This window comes from Acanthopagrus latus, chromosome 22 (assembly GCF_904848185.1).
Source record: "Acanthopagrus latus isolate v.2019 chromosome 22, fAcaLat1.1, whole genome shotgun sequence".
Classification (NCBI taxonomy): Eukaryota; Metazoa; Chordata; class Actinopteri; order Spariformes; family Sparidae; genus Acanthopagrus; species Acanthopagrus latus.
The window spans coordinates 15,812,979-15,837,970 of NC_051060.1; the positions used below are offsets into that span (position 1 = coordinate 15,812,979).

The 24,992-nt window shown below is 41.7% G+C and overlaps 1 protein-coding gene across 5 annotated transcripts in view; it reads left to right on the top strand.

Moving 5' to 3' along the window:
- Nucleotides 1–24,992, top strand: part of wasf1 (WASP family member 1) — a 62,002-nt gene that overhangs the window by 19,810 nt on the left and 17,200 nt on the right. For all 5 annotated transcript variants that reach the window (XM_037085673.1, XM_037085671.1, XM_037085669.1 and 2 more), the window contains 4 exons: nucleotides 5,362–5,516; nucleotides 9,306–9,440; nucleotides 19,954–20,107; nucleotides 24,296–24,413. In XM_037085673.1, the coding sequence (XP_036941568.1) occupies nucleotides 5,384–5,516; nucleotides 9,306–9,440; nucleotides 19,954–20,107; nucleotides 24,296–24,413 (540 nt within the window). In that variant the 5' untranslated portion in view covers nucleotides 5,362–5,383. The remainder of the gene's footprint in view (nucleotides 1–5,361; nucleotides 5,517–9,305; nucleotides 9,441–19,953; nucleotides 20,108–24,295; nucleotides 24,414–24,992) is intronic.

Here is a 24,992-nt window from a genome sequence, read left to right on the forward strand (position 1 = left end):
AATTAAAAGTGGGCGTGTTGTGACGGTTTGTTTCAACAGGATAGCAGAGTCTGTCAGGGAGGGAGACAAAGTCCATTGTATGCTCCATGTAGATGCTGAAGTAATCCTATGTTAAGTTTCTCGGGCTTTATCTGGGGCTGTCACAGATGGCATTTCTCTCAAAATGAATAAAGTCTTGGCACCCCGGCATATCCTGCTGTTGTTAGACTGATTGATGTGTGGATGTCAGGATATTTTTGTTTGAAACTTCACTGTTTCAAGCCCTTGTAAGAGCACATCATATTTTGTTGTACTGACAGAAACATGATTGAATTTTGATGTTAGGTTACAAAGACAAGACATGAGGGATGTGATCTATAAAGTTTTCAAAGGATTTTTTCATTTCATCTCAACTTTAAAAGTGAGCAGAGTAGACATGAAGTTTGGTAGGTTTTTTTGCTGAGCAAAACTGGCCAGAGAAAGTGAATAAATGATAAAGGAGAGAATAGACGTGTGTGCCGAACATTTGAATCTGAGCTTTTACACTTTTTAAGGCATTATTACAAACACTTTGCACACATTGTTTGGAAAAACATTATGTACAAATATTAACAATCTTTTGGCTGACTTGATATGCTTAATTAAGCCGAAGATTCATCTCAATTCCCGATCTCAAGAAAGAGACTCCTTACAGTCTGGAACTCCTCCCCACATTCAGTTTGTTTCAAGTGTAACAGCCACTTTGTATGCAAACTTTGTCCGTAGCTATATTTATCTGGCATGATCTGAAAGGCCTCTGCTTTTACAAATATGTACAACTTGTTCAGTCCAAGGCAAAGCGTACATCACTTATCTCTTTTTTTTAAGAGCAAATTCCCCCACACACTCTTCACGTCTGCATTGATAGATTTATTTAAAATGCTCAGGCCATAAATAATGTAAAACTTACTCACCAGATTCACATAGCTTTAGTCAAAAAGAAGCAGTTTGCTAGATGGCCACTTTTATCATGTCTTCCCCTCATATCATCATTTCAGTCACGGGCATAGCTTCGTCCTGATATGTTAACCTATACTTATTAATTCCCCTGCAACACTTATATTTCTGCAGTCATGCCACACTACACCATCTATGCTGCTGGACTTGTCTCCTAAATCTCTCTTCACTTTAAAGTTAAATATCTCACTGGAGCTCATACTGAATGACTTAAATAATGCTTATCTAGGCACTGCTAATATTTTTCTCAGCATAATCAGACAATTGTTATTGTGGATCTTCCATGGAAAAAAAGCCTTGACATTAACCAGTCATTTATCCAAGGTTGGAACACTCTTAGTAGAGCAAATGCTTCGTTAGTATTTTCTCATTAGGTTGTTTGTGTTGCTTCGCCCATGCAGGAAACGGCTGTGTAGCGATTCCGCCCTGTTAAGTCGTAAACTTTAACTGGTTCGAGTCGAGTGTCCTCTAGGTTCACCCTGTCTCTTCCCCTTGCGGTTTATTTAATTTTCTCCTTCTCTCGCTGTCAGAACCAAGATGATGTACAAGCAAGTTCTCAGGGGAACTCATGAGAAATGACAGCACAATTCTCATGGGAGCAGCGCTGTCATATGTTATCATGTCATAGCGTGGTATGGAAACCTCGGCGGACAAATGCAGCGAGTGATTCTGTGCAGAGAAAATCATCCTCTCCCATGGACAGCGGTCTTGAGTTAACTTATGTCCAATCGGTGAGGAAGCAAACGTATGCTGCAGTCATTAATCACACATGTGAATGCACCGTGGCGAGGCTGTCGGAGGGATTTTTTCACAAGCAAAGCAAGTGAGCAGTGTTTACTCACTAATGATGTGTCGACAGATATCAAGGAAATTTAATTTAGCTGATGAATGCAAATTAAAGAGATATCATTGCAAATTCATGTTTTCTGATACATTAGGCATGGAAACAATCTAACCCTAACCCAATCAACCTGGGATGGAAGTGGAATATTCCTTCTGTCTCCCTTTTGTCTGCATTTATAGACATTTCATCATTGATCTTATGATTCTCTGGATGACTTCGGAACACAAAACCTCTTTAACATTTCAGTCATTTTTTTTTATCTTTATTTCAACCCAAGGAAATGGCCATCTCTACAATTTGAAAAGCCCAACCTGAGGAATTCAGGCTGGCAGAATCAGTGCCACCACTTAACACCATTTCTATGTGCTTTTTTGTCATGAGGCTCAGAGGGTAGGAGTGAATGATTCATCTGCTGCTGTTTTTGTTTTTTAACAGCATCATTTCTCCATGTTATGTCTGTGTCTCTCTGCCATTCATGAAGAATTCATTTTTCCAAAGGTAAAGATGCAAACGCATTTCCTGCTTTCCTTCACTGCAGTCTGAAAGCCGTCTTTGCTTCTGACCCCTCCTCCTTTTGGATGAAGCCATTCTCCGTCATTCTCAGAAATAACTCTTATGACCCAGTAGGTAGGAGGAAGGTTGTAAAGAGGACAACACATTCCTTTACGGGAAGATGTGAGAGGAGAGAAGCCTCGAAAAGGAAAGAGAGGAGCACAGGGGGAGGGGAGAGGTACCAAAACGGCGTGAACTCGCCCGGCAGATACATTTGTCATCATCTGTGTGTATGCGTTTTGTGTTGAATAACCCTAGTGTGCATGAATGGCAGAGAAATAAACAGAGGTTATTATTGACTAATTGAATGTTTGTTTGCTTCTCTATTAGTGTTTCTCTGTTTGTTTTCTTGGTACACCTGTACCCAAGAGATGGGATGAATGTGTAAGATAAAGAAACACTTACAGTTCTCCCAAAGCAAACTAATAAACTGAATAAAGGTAAAAAGATGCAGTATTGATTTCTGATATTCAAACCGCGTTACTAGAGGGGGATGCAAAAGCTCAATCCAACGTGCCTTGACTCTCATGTCTCTTTAATCTTTAACCTTCCAAATATAGTTATTCCTCAGTCAAAAACTGAATAAATCCTGCACCCAGCTATTGGTCAGCTTCAAGGGATTTATAGTTTTTGAACTGTTCATAGGTATACTCACTTACACCATAATCAAGCGAGTCAAGATCCTCGTACAATGTTGAAGGCAGCATTGCTGGGACAACATCTTGCACTCAGGTCTTGCAGATTACTGTTGTTAGTAGCTGACAACTTATTCAAATCCTTGCTGCATATGTCCTGGTGTGGTATCTTCCAGCTGTGCTTCTCCTCCAGTTTGACAATTTAATGGGTTGGATACATTTGTTTGCTGTACTGCTCCCTCCACTTTCACTGTTCCACTCATTGCCCCAAATGTACCTTTATTCCTTTTTTACTTTTGTTTTCAAAGATGCTCCTGAGCATTATAGTAGGTGTTGCATTAAAAAGTGTGGGGCCTGTGTTGTTAAAGGTTAACACTGTAACAATTGAGTTCACACCTCCACCTTGGCAAACGGTAGCGCAGGGTTAGCCCTCCATTAGCGAGACTTCCGGAGGCTGTGAAAAATGTCAGTGCACATTGGGTCAAGATGTGTTCCCAATCAGGAGGGGGGTGTCTGTGTGAGTCCCCTCTACCTCGATTAAGAGTGGAGAGGATGTCTTGTTATTTTTCGATGTGGGCAGGGATTTTGGAGCTGTGTTTGGATTCGTGTCGCAGTAACGTTGCCCGCACATCTCATTCAAAACACTTTAACAACAGCTGAGGGAGGTGTGAGTTCTCATTCTTTCCTTTTATGGGTATTGGTGCCCCCATTCCAAGATGAATCACCTCAACAAAGCTTTTTTTTTTTTTTTTTTAACTGTGCTTCCTCTCTCTCCCCTCTAACCATCCATAGCTGGGTCACTTCCTGGAATAGCCTCCCTCGCCCTACATTTTTATGGATTCGGTCAATAATCATGTTTATTCCTCAGTGACAGCAACACCGCTAAGAATACAACCGGGTATTAAAAGTTCCGGGTGTCAATTAGAGTTTAATCATTGCCCTAACGAGGCCTTATCACTGTCAAGCCCAGTCAATCAGTCAGTCTGCCTGAGCACCTGATCGCCACATCATTGCACATAGTTGCTCTAATTAAAACAAGCAAATAGCGGAGAGACGAGGTGTTGTTAGCTTGATTAACTGGTGTTGTCACGGATGGGAGTTTTGCTCGTATAAGGTGTTTTGCCCTCTGCCCTACAATCTCTCGATGCTATTTTAACCACAGTAGAAGCCTCGTGTTTATAACAAGGTGCCAACTTATAATCATTTAATGAGCGTTATATAATGAGTTCATTTAATCGGCAAGGACATTGTGTTTTTTAACCTGTGTCTGTTTGGTTGGTTGGATGGTTGGTTTTTCACCGTGTATTTGTAGGAAACTTGGATGGAGGGTGAGACTTGGCCCAGAATAGACCTCATTAACTTACCAAGCACTTCCAGAAAAGGGGAGGGATCCAGACATGCTTTCCTGTCTTTCGTTAACACTGCAAGATTAGGCGACATCGTCGTTAACTTCTCATGGGATGGTGCGTGACATGTTGATGAAAACATAAGCTGGCTTGTGTCTGAGTACAATTTGAGGCAGATCCTAGATCTGGGGAGCTTAAATTATGATGAAGCAGTTATAGGTGGTTTGAAATTTCGAGTGATACAGAGCCGTTGAGTTTGAATTTGGATAGGCTTGACTGAATTAAAGGGGACTCTTGGTCATTGACAATGGTATGCGCTCTTCTGAGTGCCTTTCCAGTTGAGGTACGGTTTTATGAAATCAGAAGGAAGTGTTGTGATAAAGAAATACAACATCATGCCCTGGACCTGAAAAACCTCCTCCTCCGAGCAGTGGAAAGCTCTTATGCCAGCATGTGAGCATGTTAGCATGATGATGTTCACAGCCTCACAGAGCTGTGGTGTATTTGTATTTGTAAAGATTTTGTGAGATAAAAACATGTATAATAAGTGCAACTAGTACGTTTTTCTGTAAACACATTCAGTTTCAGGATCACTGCAGTGTTTGAGACCAAAGCAGCCTTAACACCATTAGCATGGCTGAGTGGGCCGACAAAGTGCTGAGGTTTGTTAGCCCTGGCTTTGCATGATGAAAAGGACAAGACAGTGAAACAGATGAGGCAACATGCCTGGTAGCAATGTCATAACATGACTTTCATGCATTTTTACAGAACCCTGTTTAACTGTACTACTTACCCGGTATTCCCTCTCCACGTGTGCCTTTTTTACTCTAGAACTCATGTCATGTTATGTTAGCGTAACAACCAGTGAAACCAGTATTTTCTCCTTCCTGTCTGTTTCCTCTGTTGGGTTCTGCAGCTGTAGCAGGCAGCAGAAAACCGTGGCTGTAGCTAGAATTGTTGCACTAATTTCAGCTTTTTTCTTCTGTCCCTCTCCACCTGACTCCTATAGGTAGTGGTGTCGCAGCAGAAGGATGCCGCTGGTGAAGCGCACCATCGAGCCCAGGCACCTGTGCCACACAGTGCTGCCAAGGAACATCAAGAATGAGCTGGAGTGTGTGACTAACATCTCCTTGGCCAACGTCATACGCCAGCTCAGCAGCCTCAGTCAGTAACACACACACACACACACACACACACACACACACACACACACACACACACACACACACACACACACACACACACACACACACACACAATAGACAGATACACACATTGGGTATAATTAATTTGTCATCTGCTTCTGGTTTATTACTTCATCTTTTGCTACATATAGATGTTTTTTTCATCTTTCTACAGACACATCACTATCACTGGTCTTTGTCTTTTCTTTAATCCAACTTACTAGCAAATATGAAAAATACAAGAAAATGCTGTGAAAAAAATACTTGCCTCCTCCCTGACTTTTTCAGTTTTTGCATTTTTACCACACTTCACCAGCCTTCAAATAACTTTGAATATGAGGCACAAAATGCGTTTTTTTTTTTTTTTTTTAAGTATTTTTTTGGCCTTTTTCGGCTTTATTGACAGAGTAGCTGAAGAGTTTGGACAGGAAGTAGGGTAAGAGATGGGGAGTGACATGCAGCAAAGGGACCCGGGCCGGGAGTCGAACCCGGGTCCGCTGCAGAGCCTTCGGCACATGGGTCGCGCGCGCTACCGACTGAGCTATGCGGCGCCCCGCAAAATGCGTTTTTTAAATGGATCATTTATTGAAGGAAAAAAGTCACCCAAAACATGTCACCCATGTGTAAAAGGTAAAGTAAAAGCCCCCCACTTCCAGTAACCAGAGAACAATCTTTCACATCGCTCTTAAGGAAATTCAGCCCTCTTTTCTTTGCAGAATTGTTTTTAATTCAGACACATTGAAAAGTTTTCAAGCATGAACTGCCTGTGTAAGGTCCTGCCAGAGCATCACAATTCAATGCAAGTGAGGACTTGGACTGAGTCACTCTCACAACTTTTAATGTGATACATTTTTAGGCATTCACAGGTGGAGTTGTTTGTGTGCTGTGGATTGTTGTCTTGCTGCGTTGAGCTTCAGATCACGGACTGGTTTTCTTTTATACCACTCATATAGTTTTGCCAAATTAAATTCCCTTTTTTAACTATATAAATTATATAGTAGTACTGTCGGAGGATGAGTTTTTTGTTTCCAGGACAAAACCGGGGTTAGTTTTCAAACCTGTTTGGCTAAATGTCTGTTTTTGACCACTCGTGGGGTTGCAGACCCTAAACAGTTAACCCCCTCCACACTGATATCTTTGAATAACTTTTCACTCTGATGTCCTCTGGCATTTCTATTGATCGTGGCTGCTTGTTTAGCCAACCTCACATTGCTGGAAAGGTTCTATTTGGGCAGGCAGTAATTAATCCACGTTGTGTCCAGTCGAAGTGAATGTTTTTTTTCATTTAAAAACAGCGTTTCTGTTTAATCAGGTTGTCTTATATTTTAATTTTGTTGTAAGATCAAAAACAATTAATGGATAAATATGCCAAAGAAGACTCACATTTGAATGCCTCACAGTCAAAGAAAGTAAGTGTGCTATCCTGGTCATAGTTAAAATCCCAGCGCACTGTAGAGCGTCTCCCTCCTGCCAATATATACCACTCAAAGAGTCAATCACACTGGATGGCAGCAGAGGAGATTTGGGGTTCAAAAGTAATTTAGCTGACTTCACCAGCAGTCAACACTAGAGCTTAGTGTATTGGAGCAACCAGCTCACACTGTCCTGAATTACGCGGCCGCCTGTTTCCTTCACCCTTGTCTACTTCCATCACAGTTACTTTTTATAGTGCTGCCATTTCAGGCTTGGTTTGTGAAGTTTGCAACCTGCCGCACTGTTGCTCCTGCATTGCTCTGTGTACAATGACACGGCAAAAGAAATAATAAGTGATTTGACTGATAAAGTGCTAGTCAACCTGGAGGTTTCTCAATTGATGACTGGAATCATTAACTTTCAGGGGGTATCTCTGCAACTGTGTTGGGTTATGTCATAATGAACAGTTTAGTAAGCCAGCATCAAGTAAAATTTAAGTTTACTTTTATTCTGGTTTAATAGCATGATTTCCCTAATATTCAACAACGATTATTACATAGGTCCAAAGACCGTGGTTGTTTTTGAAGATACTTAAGACCATGGTAGTGGTTCTTTTGTTTTATTCCCCTTTTTCGAGCATAGTGAGTCTCTGCCATGATTCATAGTGGAGACCAGTTTTCCTCTTCTTACAAAAATACAAAAGCACAGAACCCTATAATTATACTTGCATAGTAACTATCTGGGTAAAGTGCTGTGAAAGAAACAGAAACTTTATATTTCTGAAGGCAGCTGTAAAGCCAAGCCAGCATGTCAATCAAGCTAAAAATATGGCATGAGTAATGCTGAGGGAGAGTGAAGTCGGATTATGCAGCAGCTGAAGGTATTCATGAGCCCGTATATCAGCATTCATGTCAGAAATTTTCACATTTCTGAAAAGGTACTCATTAAATTAGCTTTTATTACAGAAAGTAATACGTTTGTGCTTAAAAGTAATGTCAACAGTAAGTAGAGAAATCATTACAGGTGGAGTATGCTGTGGTCAGTGGAAAGACGGGGCTTGTATAAACAGAAGGCTGCACAGGTGGACTGCAGGGACATCAAGAGCCTGAATGGCTGAGTCAGATTAATTTCAGGTACCATAAGGCTGAACACAATAACTGTAAGACTCTATCACTCCCAATATTAGCGAAATTAAGTTGTCAGCACTCGCAAAAAAGTTACCTAAGACTTTTATTGACGCAAAGCAGCAGCAGAAGGATCTTTTTATATAAATACATAAACATCAAATTATCAAAACGTAAATACTAGTTAAAAATACAACAAAACAGCATTAAAATGAAGTCTACATTTGTTCTTCTCCAGATGTACACAATTGGATTTTTTTCATATTTGCAAATCGATAAATATGCTCAATTAATAATCTCTTAATTTTGGCTATGTTTTGGTAGTCATAGTTCTACTGTAAAATTCTGTGTTGGGAACAGTGAGGAAGCAGTGCATATTGTTGCACCATATGGTCATAGCTTCAGGGGCGTAACCAGGGGGTGGCTTTGGGTGACACTTCCCATCCATGAAATCTGATGGACCTGTCTTTTCTTTTCTTTTCTTTTGACAGGGCAGAAGTAACAAAAATTGCTTGCTGTGAAGAAAAAAAGTCAGTTAGGTGTCAAGAATGATGAATGGTAGACTGTAGACAGTTTACAGCCCAGTTAATTTTCATAATTTCCATTTTTTTCAATTATTTTTTGTTACTTCCACCCTTGAGGACACTTTCCATAAATGATGAATGCCATTTTTGTGTGGTGAATGATGAATAATGAATTTTAGATGGGGAAAATGATGAAACGTGGCTCTGCTCGGCTTTAAATTAATCAAAACAGAATTTGTCAATCCATTTTCATTGCACATGCCTTTTCATCACTTCCATCTATAATCATTTAGTTTTTGTTACTTCCATCCCTATTACAGCCCCACTGTTCTCAAATATGATTGCATATGTGCCTTGTCAGAGGCAGGACCTTAGTTTGATCTAACTGTTTTACCTTCCTTGTAAATAAATGAAAATCTAATGAAAGTCTTAGCAAGCTAACACAAGAACATTTAAACTGTCCAGTATGGTTGTTAACTATTGACAAATGTATCCTGGACTGTGTTGCAAGAGGCATTTCCCTGTAGCACATTTGGGAGTGTGATTGTGTCTTACAAAGTGCTTTGGATTACGTTTCCAGTTAAGTAGTTCTTAAACATATAAGATATTCAACGAAAGCATTTTGTTTGCCTGTGTGTGTGTGTGTGTGTGTGTGTGTGTGTGTGTGTGTGTGTGTGTGTGTGCGCGCGCGTGTGTGTGTGTGTGCAGGTAAATATGCAGAGGACCTGTTTGGAGAGCTGTTCAACGAGGCCCACACCTTCTCTTTCCGAGTCAACTCCCTGCAGGAGCGCGTGGACCGCCTCTCCATCAGTGTCACACAGCTGGACCCCAAAGAAGAGGAACGTGAGTACTGAAACGACACACAAACACACACTCATGTAATCTCCCTCTTACCCTCCTACAGTCACACCTTCACCTCTTTGCTTTCATTTGTCTGCCACTGCACCATATTGGATCGGTGTCTTTGTGTGTACTAATGGCTGTTATTAAAGGAACAGGCAGCTGTGAGATTTTGTCATTTTTCACAACCCAATTGTACAAAACCCCAGCGTCTATTGGAAACATTCTGCCAGAGTTCCACTTTAGCCGGATGCTCGTTCAGCCACTAAATGCCTCCTCTTTGTGAGGAGATATTGGATCTGTGGTCAGGCCGTATCTGTGGTGAGTGAAATAAAAAGGAATGCGATAATCGGCAGGACTGTCAGGTAAGCCAGGTTATCCAGAGAAGGGAGGCAGGATGGCAGGATAGTGTAGCTAGAGAAGAGTGCGGTGGGTACCAAGTAAAAAGGTAGGGAATCACAGCAGTGTAATATCATGCTCCAAGGCACCATATCGATTTCCCATGGGCCAGCAGTGTGTTTACGGCTTTGCACAATGCTACTCTAACTGCTTCCTTGTCACTGACACGGAGACAGTAAAATGCTCACTGGGCTGTACTCATCGCTTAAAGCTTTTCTGTGAATGCAAGCACAAGCTTTGATACCTTTTTACAGGTCAATGAAATGCTTCTCAGTTTTTGCAGAATCATGGGTTTGTTTATTGAACACAGTACAGAATTGAACCCTGCCGTGTCTAGATTACACAGATTACTTTTTATGTTATTTTTATGTTTTGGTTGGTTTTGGTTTATATGCCGGTGTCTAGGACATCAGGATGAACCTGTGCAGTTTTCAGCTGTTCCAACAACTGACACAAACTTAATGTGAAATAGATAAGCCTTTACCTTACCCGAGTCCTTTACTGAGACCATACACTTAAGTGCAGTTCATAATTGATCATGCTAGCTAGCTAGTACAGAACATTAGTATATATACATATACAATACTTCATCACCAATTCGGCAGATAGGCAGGTTATTTCTCTACTTCTCCATTGTTTAATTTGGGCTGTTGTGGAAACTAATGTCTAATTGGTAAAATCTGAATAATGTTAAGTTTACCATCCACCCAAGGGGGCCAGTATGTAACGTCTTTAATCTAACTACTCATGTAGCTGCCACTGTTGGCAGGATTTGGACTAATAAATACAATTCACTCAATTACTGTACACAATTTTGAGGTACACCACTGGAGAATTTCCTTTTTGTTGCGGGTTGGACACCAAGTCAGATCACAGAGTGGTGACTCCTGGCAGAGAGAGGATGCTGCATCAGAGCCACAGTAGTGCATTTTAAAATGAATTGTATTTTATTGGCAATCTGACAAAAGAAACCCCTATATCGACAATGCTAATGAAAAATGCTGAATATGGGCAACGATAATCTGCAAGACCGATAATCGCTCTATCCCAAAATTTATGATGTTGAGATGCATTACAATGAATCCTCTTCCTTCTCTCCCTTCCACCACTCTTCCCTCCTCTTACCATCCTCACCCTTTCTCCTCAACCAGTCTACATACTGTAGCCGTGCTAATTTAATAATTGTATGTGATCTTATTGTGGAAGTCTGTTGTGCAGGTTGTCGTGGCTGGTAAGAGAGTCCATATTATCCTTCAGAGGTTGAAGGGCAAAAACACGCACACTGACAAGGCTCACTATCTCGCCCTGCCGATGAGAAGATATTAACATTTATCTCATTCGATACTCATCTACACATTTACTCTGGGAGTAACGACAAAGCCCATCTTTGTATCGTTTTGGCGTGTGGCTACTTTTCTTATTCAAGATGTTTGGACACAGACTGTAAAGCGATTCTGTGTGTGTTTGTGTATCTGCTACATCCATGCATGTGGTCCCTTGTTTTATCTCCCTTCATAAATAAACCCGACTTTCCCCCCCTTTTAGCCCGAAGCATTGGCTTGAGAGTCGGTGGATAAGGATCAGCTCAGTCGCCATTTAAGTGTGCAGCGGTAGGGAGGAGGAGGAGAGGAAGAAAGATGGAAGGATAGAGGGATGGGTGCATAATACAGGGCACTGCAGCAAAAGCAGTGGAGTGTAAAAGGATTGTACCGCAGAGTTTTCTGGGCCAGGTTGAAATGGCCTCCTCTGCAGGTTACACAGATTTCCCACTCAGTTCAACTCCTCCGCACTCATGTATAACCAAATGAAGTTGTCTTGCAAATGGAAAATCCTGCACTCTACTTTTCCTTTCCCGACCATTGTTCATGTAAGATTTGTCAAATAAAAATGACTACAATAGCGAGGTAAATGTAGCTTGTGTGTGTTGACGGCCAAAAGAAAGACAGAAAGATAGACAGTCATTGGAGGAGTCTTGTTTCCCGTAAATGCCACCCTTCATTGTCAACCCCCTCCTTTTCTTTACCCTCACGCTCGCAAACACACACGCACGCACGCGCACACACACACACACACACACACACTGCCGTACATGGTTTAAAGTGTAGGCTTTTAGCACAATCACATGACTGGCCTTATAATTGTCTGTGTGGGTCTGTGGTCTGCCTGAGAGGAGGAGTGAAGGAGAGGGGAATGAGTGCAGGCAGGGATGGCGCCATAAATCAGGACTGTAGAGGGATGAAGATTGGAGGATGGGGGTTTGGGTTAGGATGGAGGAGAGAAGAGTACACAATAAAGTATTTTCACAGATACTGTTCACTAAAACCAATGAAGGCCTATCTGACATTCTTTAAAACCCCTAATGAACTGAGGAAATTTGCTGACCTACAAATTACATTGGAAGAAAATTGCTGTTTTCTAATTCACTGCTAATTAATGGTTTCTATTTGATACTATTTGTTGCAATGGGTGTTGTGTAAAATGAGTATTGCAGTAATTATCAAAGCTGTAATTCATAATAGTAACATCAATTTAAATGCACAATATTTCATTTCTGCAGCTAGGGATTATGGTTGGTCATCGTTATCGCCAATTGCTCATAGTCATTGCCTACTGAGCCCTGTACATTTTGACACTGTGATTTAAAACAGCTCTGAGAGCTCAAAATGTAGCGTGGCCTCTCAGAATTTGTCACCATAGCTTACTGGCTAGCTTAGCTTGAAGCTTCTGAGGCGTAACACATATGTGGTGCAGAGACTCAGACCCTTTTCAACCCGCCATGGGGGGATGTATGTGGGTGGTGATGGGAGACAGTTTTTCGCGGCTCATTTCGGCTAGTTTACTGTTAATGAACAGCAATCTGGCTGTTTGGTGAATACACACGAAAGATCCTATTGTCAGACTGGCTTCTTTGGGGTGACTATGCCATTAAACAACCACTACTGCTGATAAAAATCTATCTGACGTGACTCGGGCACAAATGTTGACAGACGAGGTAATGTTGTGACTGAATGTAATGCGCCAGTACCTTCAGTAAACTTGTCGCTTTCTCTGGGTTTGAACATTTGGGATTATAACGCATCTCACCAAAATATATAGCGAAGGTCCTAGGTTGTTGTCCAAACGTTTTAATGGAGAATTCATTATTATATATTAAAAGTGCTGAAATCGTACAGAGAAATTGTTCATACAGTAAATGTAACCTGTCATCAGAAACGGAAACCATGATGAGAATTTTGATGAGTAGTACTCAGTCATCATACAGCCCTTCATGTTGTTTAAAGCAATTTAAAGCAATTTGCTGTTAGATCAGTGGTAAAATAATGACCAACATTCTAAGTAGGCAATAGTGATGAGCCAGAGCCAGAGTGTCTTGATTGTAAGACACACGTAACAAGGACAATGTAACAGTGAAGTGCTTTGAGGAGAGATAAAAGCTCAACACAAAGAGAGACACCTCATTAAATAATAACCCTGCTGTACCCCGATGAAACTTACTGTTTTGGGGTGAAGCTGTTACATCCAGTCCTGTCTTTCAAACACTGATTGTTAGTGAATGTTTGTGACCACTGGTACTTGTTGTCAGTCCACTTCTCCTGTGTTTTGCTGTTCATTCCTCTGTTTTACTACTTGTTCTCTTCATTTTTAAGAGAGCAGTAGCAGTGATTACTGTAGCCACAGAGAGGAGTCAAGCTAAATATAAATAGCAGCGTATGACTACTTTGATAAGGATGTAACTATTTACCATTCAGTGCAGCAGGAGGTTACAAAGGCTTCATAGTCACCGCTTTTGGTTGCATTCAATATTTAAATAATTCTCTGTATAGCGATGCTCTCCAGATGAAATCACACTGCACCCTTTAACTTACCTCTGACAGCTTCACAGGTGCACCTGAAAACTAAATTTAAACCTTCACAGTTCAGTCAGACTGTGAGGTGAGAAATGGCAGCTATGACTTCAGTATTGCGCATAACAATCCGTCATAATCTCAAAATCTCTGTCTACTGTACCTCCTTATCATCAGACAAGCACTGGGAAGCTTAGCTGTTTTGGATGAAACACTGCAGTGGATTCAAAATGGGGCAGACCGACACACCGAAGTGAATCATGTTTATCAGTCCGTAGCATGAGGAGCAGGAGTGCAAGATGACGGACGGCATGAAAGCTTTTTAGCTGAAGGTCGGGGCGACGTGAGATGGAGAGGTGGCCGCGGTGATGTATGCAGTGTCATCAGTGGTTCAGTGGCTGAGGTCAGAAGGGCTTCATCACATGAATTAATTCACATTTAGTCTGCATGCACACACACTCACCTTGCCCACACCCTCAAGCCTTTAAAGGGTATCACCCCTCACTTTGCCCTTTAGACTCCCCCCTTCTCTCTTCCTCCTCTCCTCTTCCTGACTGCCAGCTGCCCACCCGCCACACCTTGTCTGTCTTTGTTGTCCTCCCCAGCCCACTCCCATCTCTGATTGATCTCTGCTCTCCCTCCATCTTGGGTGGATGCTATTTGTATGCTGTCAGGTTTCCCCCTGCCCATCACTCTAGTCAGCCAAACTAATGGCCTGTATCCCCTGTTTAATGGCACCGTTATATCACTACACTGGCTGCAGGCCATTATGGAAGCCCACAAAGCCACCCTGAGTCCTCTGGGCTCTAACAGGTTTTTTTTTTTCATGTACTCAATGGTCTCTCAGTGTTTCCCTCTTTTTCTGCTAGTCCCTCTGTGACTCTGTTTCTATAAACAAACAAGGGGCTTTTTCTTTTTCTAGTTTTCTTCTCTTTTTTATATGTTTTGCAGGACGTTTCAATCTTGTGTTTGATTTTTTCTCTTTGTTTTTTTGTCTTCTTCTGCTTGTTAACCCTCCTTTACCCCTGTTTACTTTCGTAGACTGTACTTCCCCATATCTCATCTTCATCTCCGTTCTTCTCTCTTTATTAAAGTCTGTTATTATGTTTTTTTTTTATAGAACTACAAAAGGCCACAGTAGCTCCTTCTCTCTGAAATTTCCATTCGTTATTTATTGTCTTTTTTCCCCCTTTGACTGGAAACACTGCAGGAATGCTATGGAGAGTCTTTTGCTTGATGGCACAGCATTTTAAAGGATGAGAAAGCAGACGAGTATGGACAGATGAGATTCATTGCTTTCTTTTCCACTCCTGTGTATACTGTAGCTGCATTTACCCACTTTTGAATGCATTAGATGAGGTGAAACGATGGGCAGTTTGAATCAAATACCCCCGTCAAGGTCAAAGCCATGGTAGAATTTATGCATTCTCGCCTTAGACACAATTCGGCATGCAAGGAAATTAAATTGCATTCCTTCAGTGCCATGGATAGAAAGGAACAGCAGAGAAAAACAAGCACAAAGATGGTAAAGTGCAAGCAGTAATCAGTTCAGAGTAAAATGCAATGAATGAAAAATGCATCACACATTTATGGATGTGCATCATTCAAGGGCGAAATCTCCAGTTAGGCATGGGGGCATTGGTAGCCAGCCCATTCGCCAGAACAAAACAAATCATCTGCAGTAAATATTTCTCTAAGCTACCGATACATTCACTTTTTTATGTTTCATAGGCTACACTACATTTTAACACTTCTACAGTAAGTGTCATATCACACTCACATAACATGTTTATGACCTGACTTTAATGTTGGAGGGTGGAGAGGATGATGATGGAGTTACAGATGAGAACGCTGCCAAGCCAGTGATGGCAGTTCTATGACTATGTAGTCAACCTGTGAGCGACCAGCTATATGCACACAAGTACAGAAGGGACAAAAACTAGAGTCAGTTTAACACTACATTAGCTTTCTTTTTGCTTTGCAAGGCATTTGATAACTAATCTGGTGCCAAATAAATGGCTAAAGTTATCTCCTAAATATTTCAGATTTCTATTTAATGTCTTGAGACAAGACAAAAAAAGACATTTCTGTCTGGTCAATTAACTTTATCTAAACAGATAAACATGAGTTCATCACTCCTAGATATAAATGTTCTTCAGGTCTTTCCCTTCTTTTTGTTTATATACACAATGGGATATATCTTTCTGGCCTGGCTCACCATTTGGCAACCAAAGTGACATCGGTATGAAAAAATTCGCATCATGTAGACTCCAGCCATTATGCAGATACCGACAGTTATAATTTGTGGTTGTGATGGTTCATCCAGAAGCATTGTGGGGGATAACTAGCAAGCAGATGTTAGAAGCACTGAAACAAAACCCTTCTAAAGTGATGAGATGCACACAGTCCTCCTTACTTTTCATTCAACATTTTGTCTCACCAAAAACACAGGCATTGTTTATTGTCGCACAACACTGGTGATTTACAATGATGATTGTCAATGCAAGAGGAGAGGAAGAGGACGAGATGAAAGAAAGGACAAACAATACACAAGAAAGGATGTGAAATGGATGGAGGCTGAGGAGAGGAAGGTGCGATTCAGGACCGCAGGAGCAAGCACGCGCGAGGTGGAATATAGGGCAACATTTGCATTGAAGTACAACAGAGGAGAGAACTGTGTCTGCATGCTAAAAGACAGCTTGGCCTCTGCCTTTTCTTATCTTCAGTGGTTGTGTGTAGAACTGCGTCTGTATGAGGGAGGGAGGGGATGAAAGGAGGGAAGAGGGGAAGACATGATTTCCCTGAAAGTTTGAGAGAAGCTGGAGGAGGCGTGTGTGTGTGTATGACAAGAACTTCCTCACCTGTCTTTGGTTGAGGGGCGTTTTAGCGAGATGCTATCTGTCTAAGAGAGAGAGAGAGAGAGAGAGAGAGAGAGAGACTTTCCACCACTCGCTTGCTGATAAGGAGCTTCACAGGCTGATATCAGAGGCTGCTGCTGCACCTGGTGCCGCTCGACCCGACACACACACAAACGACCTAACACGCATTCACTCCCAAATGTGTACACTCACACTTTTCTCATTAGCTAAATGTCTTCACTAAATGGGTGTAATTGGTGGTTCAGCTGAATAAGTGACATTTTATAATTAGGATGTACATCATGTTAAGATATCCATCTGCATCTGTTTGTGTATGTATGTATGTGTGTGTGTATGCGTGTGTGTCTGCCCACATTGATTAGTGCAGTGTGCCTCTCTCAGTGCTCAGTTGCTTGGCAGAGGTTTATAGTCACCTCACTCTGCATCAGATGCATCCTGACACACACTTCTGCACCACCTCGCTCTTGTTTGTCGCTTTTGCACGTACTTGTCACACCATCTGACAGCCCTCTGCTCACTCTAAATGCTCCAGGGCAGCGGGACGCAGCATTTTTCTTAACGTACAGCGCTCATCTACAGCACATTGTGACTCAGTGGTCGGCCAGTGGTTAACTCTGCCCAGGGGGAGGTTGTTATGTATAGAACAGATCTACAGACTGGTACAGTGACATATGTAAGCAGTAAGAGGGAGAGAGTTGGTGTCAGCACAAAGTGCTCTTTCCTGACCTTCTCTTCAACCCTTAAGCAAAACCTGTCAAAAGGAGGCATCACCCTAATGCTCATAACTCCCACATCTTTAACCCTTCTTTCTTTAATCTTCTCAACTTAGAGAAAAATCTTCATTGATCTCACCATTACTCCTACTTATCCCAAGCCTTTCTCTGCTCTGTGATCACTCTGAGCAGTATAATTGGCCTGCAACAGCAGCTATGGCTTAGATTTTTATTTTTTATTTTTTTGCCATGATTAACATAAGTCACGCAGGTCCAGGAACAGAAGTCGAATCCATTTCTTAACCCAATACAGACATAAGTAAAATTGGTTGTGTCTTACAAGCATAGTATGTCATTTCTGCTACTAGGGGTCTCCGAAACAAAATAAAAAGACATACATAATTAGTATCATGGGAGTTTTCAAAGTACAAGCTCACCCAATAATGAAAAGTCAGTCACTCTATATTCAACTCCCATGTCAATGGAAATTCAGTTTTTTTGTAGTCCACAAAACATGACTGGAGCTTAACAGCAAAACAGCGTTGCAGCATCCTCTGAAATGACTGAAGTTGATAGAAAAAACAACAATAACAACATTTAGCTGCTCCATACATCTTGTCTGGCATAATCCAGGTCTCTGGGTGCCCCTGAGATCCCAAATTGAAGAGACATCATTAACATTTGTTAAGCCAAAAGCTTCACTGTGGCTGCTAAGCTACAGTGGTGTGTTGCTGTGAAGCTCTAGAAATGTTTTCTTATATATGAAACTTAACTTGACTTTCTATCGACATGGGGGTGACTAGATAGTGACTGACTTTGGGTGAAGTTATACTTTAAACAAACAACATTGCTGATGAAAATCTGTGACTCAGGCATTAATGTTATGAAGTAATGTTTAGTCATGTCACCAGCTCTGAGGGTGAACACCTAAAGTCCCCATTGTTAGTAAAGTAAAAAAGAAGAAAAATACATATGAAACAGTGTCACTGGGACATCGGCCGAGCAAGTTAAACTCTACAACAGAACTCCCAGTATATAATAGAAACTGTAATACAGTCAATATCAGAGGTGTGATATCAGTTTCCTCTTGTGGTTGTATGTGTTTACCACAGAATAATATAACATATACACTGTGTTTGCCTGTGTGTGTTTGCTAGTTTAAAAAGCTGCTAGTGTTTCTCCCTCATGTCTCCGCAGCCTAATCCACCCGCTGGCTCATCTCAGGTTACTGCTCTCCTCTCCTGGGATGCCTCACTCATGCCTCTCTGTTTATCTCATAGAAGTCGCGCTGTTTGTTTTGATGTGTTTTTGCTGTCTCTCTAGCACCCATTCTACACTACTCCTTCCTCCTTATTTGCATGTTTCCGTGTCTCCCTCATCTCCCCAATTCCCTTCTTCCTCGCGTCGTTAACTAGCCTGTATGTGCTGTGCATGTGTCCTTTATGTCAGCCCCCTGCTCTTTGGTTTATGTTTAGTGCTTCTCCTCTCAGTCTCTGTCCATCCTCCTGTTTCCATGACCCTGTCACTGTTGGGTCTGTACAGTTTTATTATCTCCCTCTTGCATTCTCTGGCCTCTCTCTTCCAGAGTGTTACTTACCAAATCTTGGCTCACCGCTAAGTGTTTGTTAATAATGAGAGTTCAGAGCCTCAGGTGCCTGGCCCTTTACTGCAGAGTCTGTGGAAGTCATTACCCAGCTGTACTGCTGCAATATAGGAGATCGGATTGGAGTAGTTGGTCTTTTCGTGGGTAAAGAGGGATTTGTTTGTCTTATTTAATTCAGCCCATTCAATGACAGTCTTGTTAACACATTTGTCTTATTTATTTGGCTGAAAACAGATCTCCTGCTTACTATGTTCTAAGTATTAAGTTTTGAGTTAGTGTGTGGTTGGAAGGCCAATAACAGAAACTGTAACAATACTGTTTCCATATGCCATATGATTTTGTGAGTCTTCCCCTGGGCAGCAGTAAAGTGTATCCATTTGTCATCCTCTCATGTATAATTCAGATGTGGTTGCAACGCTCTGGATTTCCTTCCAAGACTTTTCTACTCGACCCAGACCAGATTGAGGGATAGCATTAGCGTGGTTGTGTTTCCGCTTCCCCGTCAGCTATTTCGTCAACCTGTTTTTCTGAAAGCTTCAGCTGTGCAGCATCGATTTCCCCAGTTATTCTTTTGGCCTCCGAAAATGTCAGCTGGTCCTGTATGAAAGAAGGGCAGTTATTGCCATGGCCTTTGCCTGAGAGGCAGCTTTAGCTGAGCCTAGACCAGCTTAGCTTCGTCCTCATGTGTGGGTTCGCTTTGGGGGGAATTGAAATTGGCCAATTAGGACAACAATGTAGCATTAGCCCGAGGGAGGATGATTAGTGGTTTATTATTGGTTTAGTGTTCTGAAATGTTGATTGGGCCTGTTTGAATGATGATGTCAATGTCGCTTCTGATGATGATAATGATGAGCCAAATGTTAATTATCATCAGTGAGACAGAGTCTGTTGGGGGAAGAAGCCAAAGAGCAACAAGAATGAATCTCAAACTGATTTCCTATCTAAAATCTTTGTCAGTCACAAAGTTGATGAACATATATGTAGCATTAGCATGTAGCATCATTCTCAAAGAGCCTGATTCAATAACTGCAACTCTCTCTTTGCTTTTTCTCCTCTTTGTCTTCATCCCTTCCTCAGTGTCTCTCCAGGACATCACCATGAGGAAGGCATTCAGGAGTTCCACAATTCAGGACCAGCAGCTGTTTGACCGCACGTCGCTGCCCATCCCGCTGCAGGAGACCTTCCAGACATGCGAGCAGCCGCCGCCCCTCAACATCCTCACGCCCTACAGGTGCGAATCCAGCCTTTTTCATGACCTTTACGAAAGCGTTTTGAGGTTTTACTTGGTATGATGTGTTTTACTGTATTTCTAAACAAACCAAAGAAAAAAGGTTGGTGATGGTGTGCACTTTAAAACCACACTTTGCAAGTGAAGCAATGAAACTGCGATAGAGTATGATAGAGGGGTGCCATTGTCCTGGAACAGGAAGGTTTTCCTCTAATTGAATTTTCTGAGCCCAGTGAGATGCTAACTACATCGACCTTTACATATACGTCGGCTGCAACGATAGCTTCATTTTCAAGCAGATTGGGGAATGTATACATTGCTATTTAGCTGATAGGCATAAAGACAGACTCATTGCATCCCAATATGTCAACATAAAATTAAGAAATTAACAAAATGTAAGAATTTTGCCCGATAATATTATACTTTCACCTGCCACTGCCACAGAAGGTGGAAAAAAAAATAGAAAACACAACCTGAGCCTGCTGTAACCTCACAGTTTGATTTAGCCTGGACTGAAGCACTTGCTTGTGTACCTGGGTGGGTGGGTTGTTTAGTACAATACCATCAGCAGGTTTGTGACTCTTTCCACATGCAGCATCTCAAGCAGGACAACCAGAACGATAGAGGGAGTCATCTGAAGATGAATAATCTATAAAAAGCTTTGCTGGCCAGCACTCCCCTCCCTTTCATTTCTCTGCCCTCTCACCCTGCTGCACCCTCGCTTCTTTTCTCACCCCTCCCCCACTCCATTTTTTTATTTTCCTGCAGCGTCTCACATGACCCATCTCTGTGTAAAACTTTCAACCTGACGGAGTCAGTTGGAGAAGGTTACAGCTTAAACGTGACCTTTTTGATTTTTCCTCCTTTCCTCTGCCGTCCTCTCTTGTCTTCTTGTTTTATTGCTTCCTTATCTTATCTTCTCCTCATTGTCTTCTCCTTTATGTTCCTCATCTTTCCTGTGCTCTGATCTCCTTTCCTTTACTTTCCCTTCCTCCTCTTTCCTCCCCTTCACCCTCCTCTCCTCCCTCATTTTCTTCTGTCATTTTCTGAATCTCATCTTGTCTTTCCCAGTATCTCCTATACTCCCTTTCTTCCTTCACCCTCCTCTGTTTTTGCTTCTGTTACCCCCTTTCCTTTTGCTCTCATCTCCTCATTTTCTTTTTCTCCTTTCTCCTCCTCTCCTTACTTCATTTGGCTCACTTCTTCTCTCCTCTCCCCTCCTCTTCTCGCTTTTTTCTCCTCTCCACTCATCACACCAGGAGTCTCCCTGGGACACCTCCCCAGGCTGTTATTTCTCAGATCCACCCGGAGCAAAGCTGCCTCCTTCTTTCTCCCTCCTTCTATCTCTCTCACACATGCACACATGCACACACGCACACACACACACACACACACACACACACACACACACACACACACACTAGTACCCATCTCAAATAAACACAGAGTGAATACCATGCATAATGATTTACACAAACAGTCAAATACTACCCGCAGTGCACACACACAACAGCAGCTCTCTCTCCACCCTTGCCTTATCCCATTGTTCAATTCTATTTTCTTCCCTTTGTTGTGTTGCATATCATTAAACTTTCCATTCGTGCCTTTTGAAGCTTTTCCTTTTCATGTGCTGTGTTCTTGCTCTCTCCGTGTCATCATCAAATAATTGTCTCCTAAGATGTGTCCGCAGCTACACATAGGACGACGTCAGGACCACTGAGTGGACAGGATACACCACATATTTCTTTATATTAATTTCAGTGTCAAAGGACATGTGAAATGCCCTTTGATGTGCCCCTCTGCCATGTTCATGAATATTTCTGACTGACGGTCAGAAGAGAAGGACTTACTAAGTTTTTTTCGCTACATGTTTGATTGCATCTCTGCCAGTTTGTGACTAAACGCACAGTATGCAGTTTCTGTCACGACGGGTTCCTCAACCAGGACATTTAAAACCGAAGACATAGTTTGATGACATCCTCAAGCAGCATGTGATTGTGTCGGCTGTCAAATTACTACACTGGCCAGAAAAAAAACAAGCTGATCCATTCAGAGGCACACATCATTGTGGACGAAAATTCAAAACACTCCAGTGTTACTGTTAAGAACAAAACATGGCACATTTCTGGCTGAATTATTCATTCATTCATTCATTCATTCATTCATTCATTCATTCATTCATTCATTCACAAAGTGTAGAATTTAAAAGATAATTGATTTCAGATGCAGACTGTGTTTTCAGTTTTCTCAGCACTGTTATCTTAAACTTCAGCCCGCCATTGGCGGTACATGACGGTTTTAATCTCTGTGATTTTTCTTAGCCAAATGAACCCTGGGAGTTTTAAATCAAGTCACTAGATATCTTGTAACGGCATTAAGATTTTGACTGATGATTTACTGTAAATTTCACAAGAGACCAAAAACCTCTTGAGGAACTCAGAGCTTTTGCTGCATTTCCACCACAAGGGTCTAAATTAAGTTCCTGGGGAAATTACTTTACCCCCCCCCCAAAAAAATCCCAGCTGGGGCGTTTATACTAAAAGTACAGGGATTTTAGAGGTGTAGCCTGTAGCTGAGCATTGTATTTCACCCATTTAATAATCTCCAGCTGCAAACCATTTTGGTTCATTCTGCTTTGACACATGAACATGGTATTGAGAAACAGAGAGAAAAATAAAATGCATCATCATCATCATCTTCATCAAATCATCATTGTTGTAGAGTTGCGTGAAAAAGTTATATATCCAAATGTCAGTGGACTAATTTGGCTAATCACAGGCTGAAGAACCCAATACTTCCAAGAAAAAGTAGTTCCTGGGACTTCAATTTGGATGGAAGTGTGGTTTGCAGTAGCCTCAGGTGCAGAGTCTTTGGGGTTGAATGTTGCTGTTTGGTAAAACACAGATGCAGACATGGAATGAAAGTCAAAGAAGAGAAAGACATCAGCAGGGCAATTTAGTCGTATCCCCATATTGATATGAAATGATGTTTCCGGACAGCATGTGTGGGCGTTTGTGAATGATAATTTTCTCGTCAAGAGAGACCTTTTGATGTGATAACCACCTGTGCCTGTCTTTTTTCATTTCCCTCCCTGTCATCATGGCACCGTTCTCCCCCCAGTGACCATCAACCACAAAAGCTTCTGCAATGCCAGTGAGGAAGACAGAGAGAGAGAGAGAGGAGCAGGGTTGAGAGTAAAATGAATGATAACACATGAGTTATTATTCACATGATAAATAGATATGATTTGTTGATGGAAAGCAGACTACGACAGGGAAGGGCAGGAGACGAGAAAACAAAAATGGTTATTATCCAACATTTCCCTCACTCACAATTCTTCAAGGTCGCCTGACAGAAAAAGAGGAAAAAGGCCTATTTGTAGCAGTATCAGTTTGTGCCCCACCCTCCTTGTCTGCTTGGTCTTACTTTAGAGCTGAAACAATCAGCTGGTTTATTGATGATAGTCCATCACCAACTTATCTGCTTTTATTATTTATTATTATTGTAAAGTGAATAATTTTTGTTTAACAAAACATTTGAGGACAGCCGGGGAAATCGTGTTTGCCAGTTGTTGTGGAAACAAGTAATGGATTAAATGAGAATCCTTTACTTGTGGAAAAGCATAAGTATGCTTTTTTGCTTTTCAAATGGAAATGTCACTGTAAAAGGTTTTAGAGAGAAAGGACTGAAACTGAATTTATAATTCATATCATCCATTCCTGCAAGCAAAGATTTTATATATCAGCGACTGTTTCTACAAATATAACTACCAGATTATTGGCCAGGGTTTTTTTTTTTTTTTTTTTAAAGTTATATATTGGTTTTTAATGTAAAAATATATAGCAGAACGCTAGTTAAAGCTTTTCACAATGAATGGGACCAACAGTCAGTTCAGTCTATTATCCTGTATGACAAAGTGAAAAAGCAAGCAAGAATACTCTTTCTGATGCAAACATTTGTGAAGCAGAGTCACTTTGTTTGGAGAGCTCAAAAATGCACTGAAATGATAAAATAGTTGCAGATTCTTTTTTTTTACTGACTAATGCATTAATAAGATAATTATTGCAGCTCTGATTCCATCCAAATTCAAAACATTTGCCCAAATTTTCAACAAGACAGGAAGAAAACAGCTTCTCTGGCATGCCAACCAAAATGTGACAAGATTTCTTGGTTTATTTTCTCTGTCTGCAGGGATGACGGGAAGGAGGGTCTGAAGTTCTACACCAATCCATCCTACTTCTTCGACCTGTGGAGAGAGAAGATGCTGCAGGACACAGAGGACAAGAGGAAGGAGAGGCGGAAACAGAAGGTATGTCTGAACAATCATCACCGCGCCGTACAGCTTGCTGTCTTTTTATTGCCGCAATAGGTCGAGGTGCTCGCGAAGAGCAGTGGGGCTGCGTAGGAAGACGTGAAGTGAGAGTGAACTAGAGGCTTCCTGTGCTCTCCACAGATTCAGACGGATGCGTCCTGCTTGAATATTCTGACAAGCTGATTCACTGATAGATTCACAGGCCTGGCGTCATACCATGTAGTCTAATGCATTAATTAGCCACCACTCCGAGATTAATCAACCCCTTCCTCCAGTCAGCCCTGTTAGTTATTACTTATGTGATCATTACGTCTAATTAATGGAAGCATCTGCTGTTCATTTGCCTCCGCACTGTGCGTCACCTCACTGCCTCTGCACAGACAAGCGCACACATGTAGCCTCATGAGGGAGCTCAGCACAGACACACAAATTGAATAAAAAAAGCTCTTGGACATTCACAAAAAGCCCCTCTCCCACATCGAGTGCAAAGCTATGACCCCTTACTCCAAAATGAGGGGTTTCCTAGCCCCAGGACCAAGAGCTCTAATCAGCACCATCTTGCATTTCTCCGCGTGG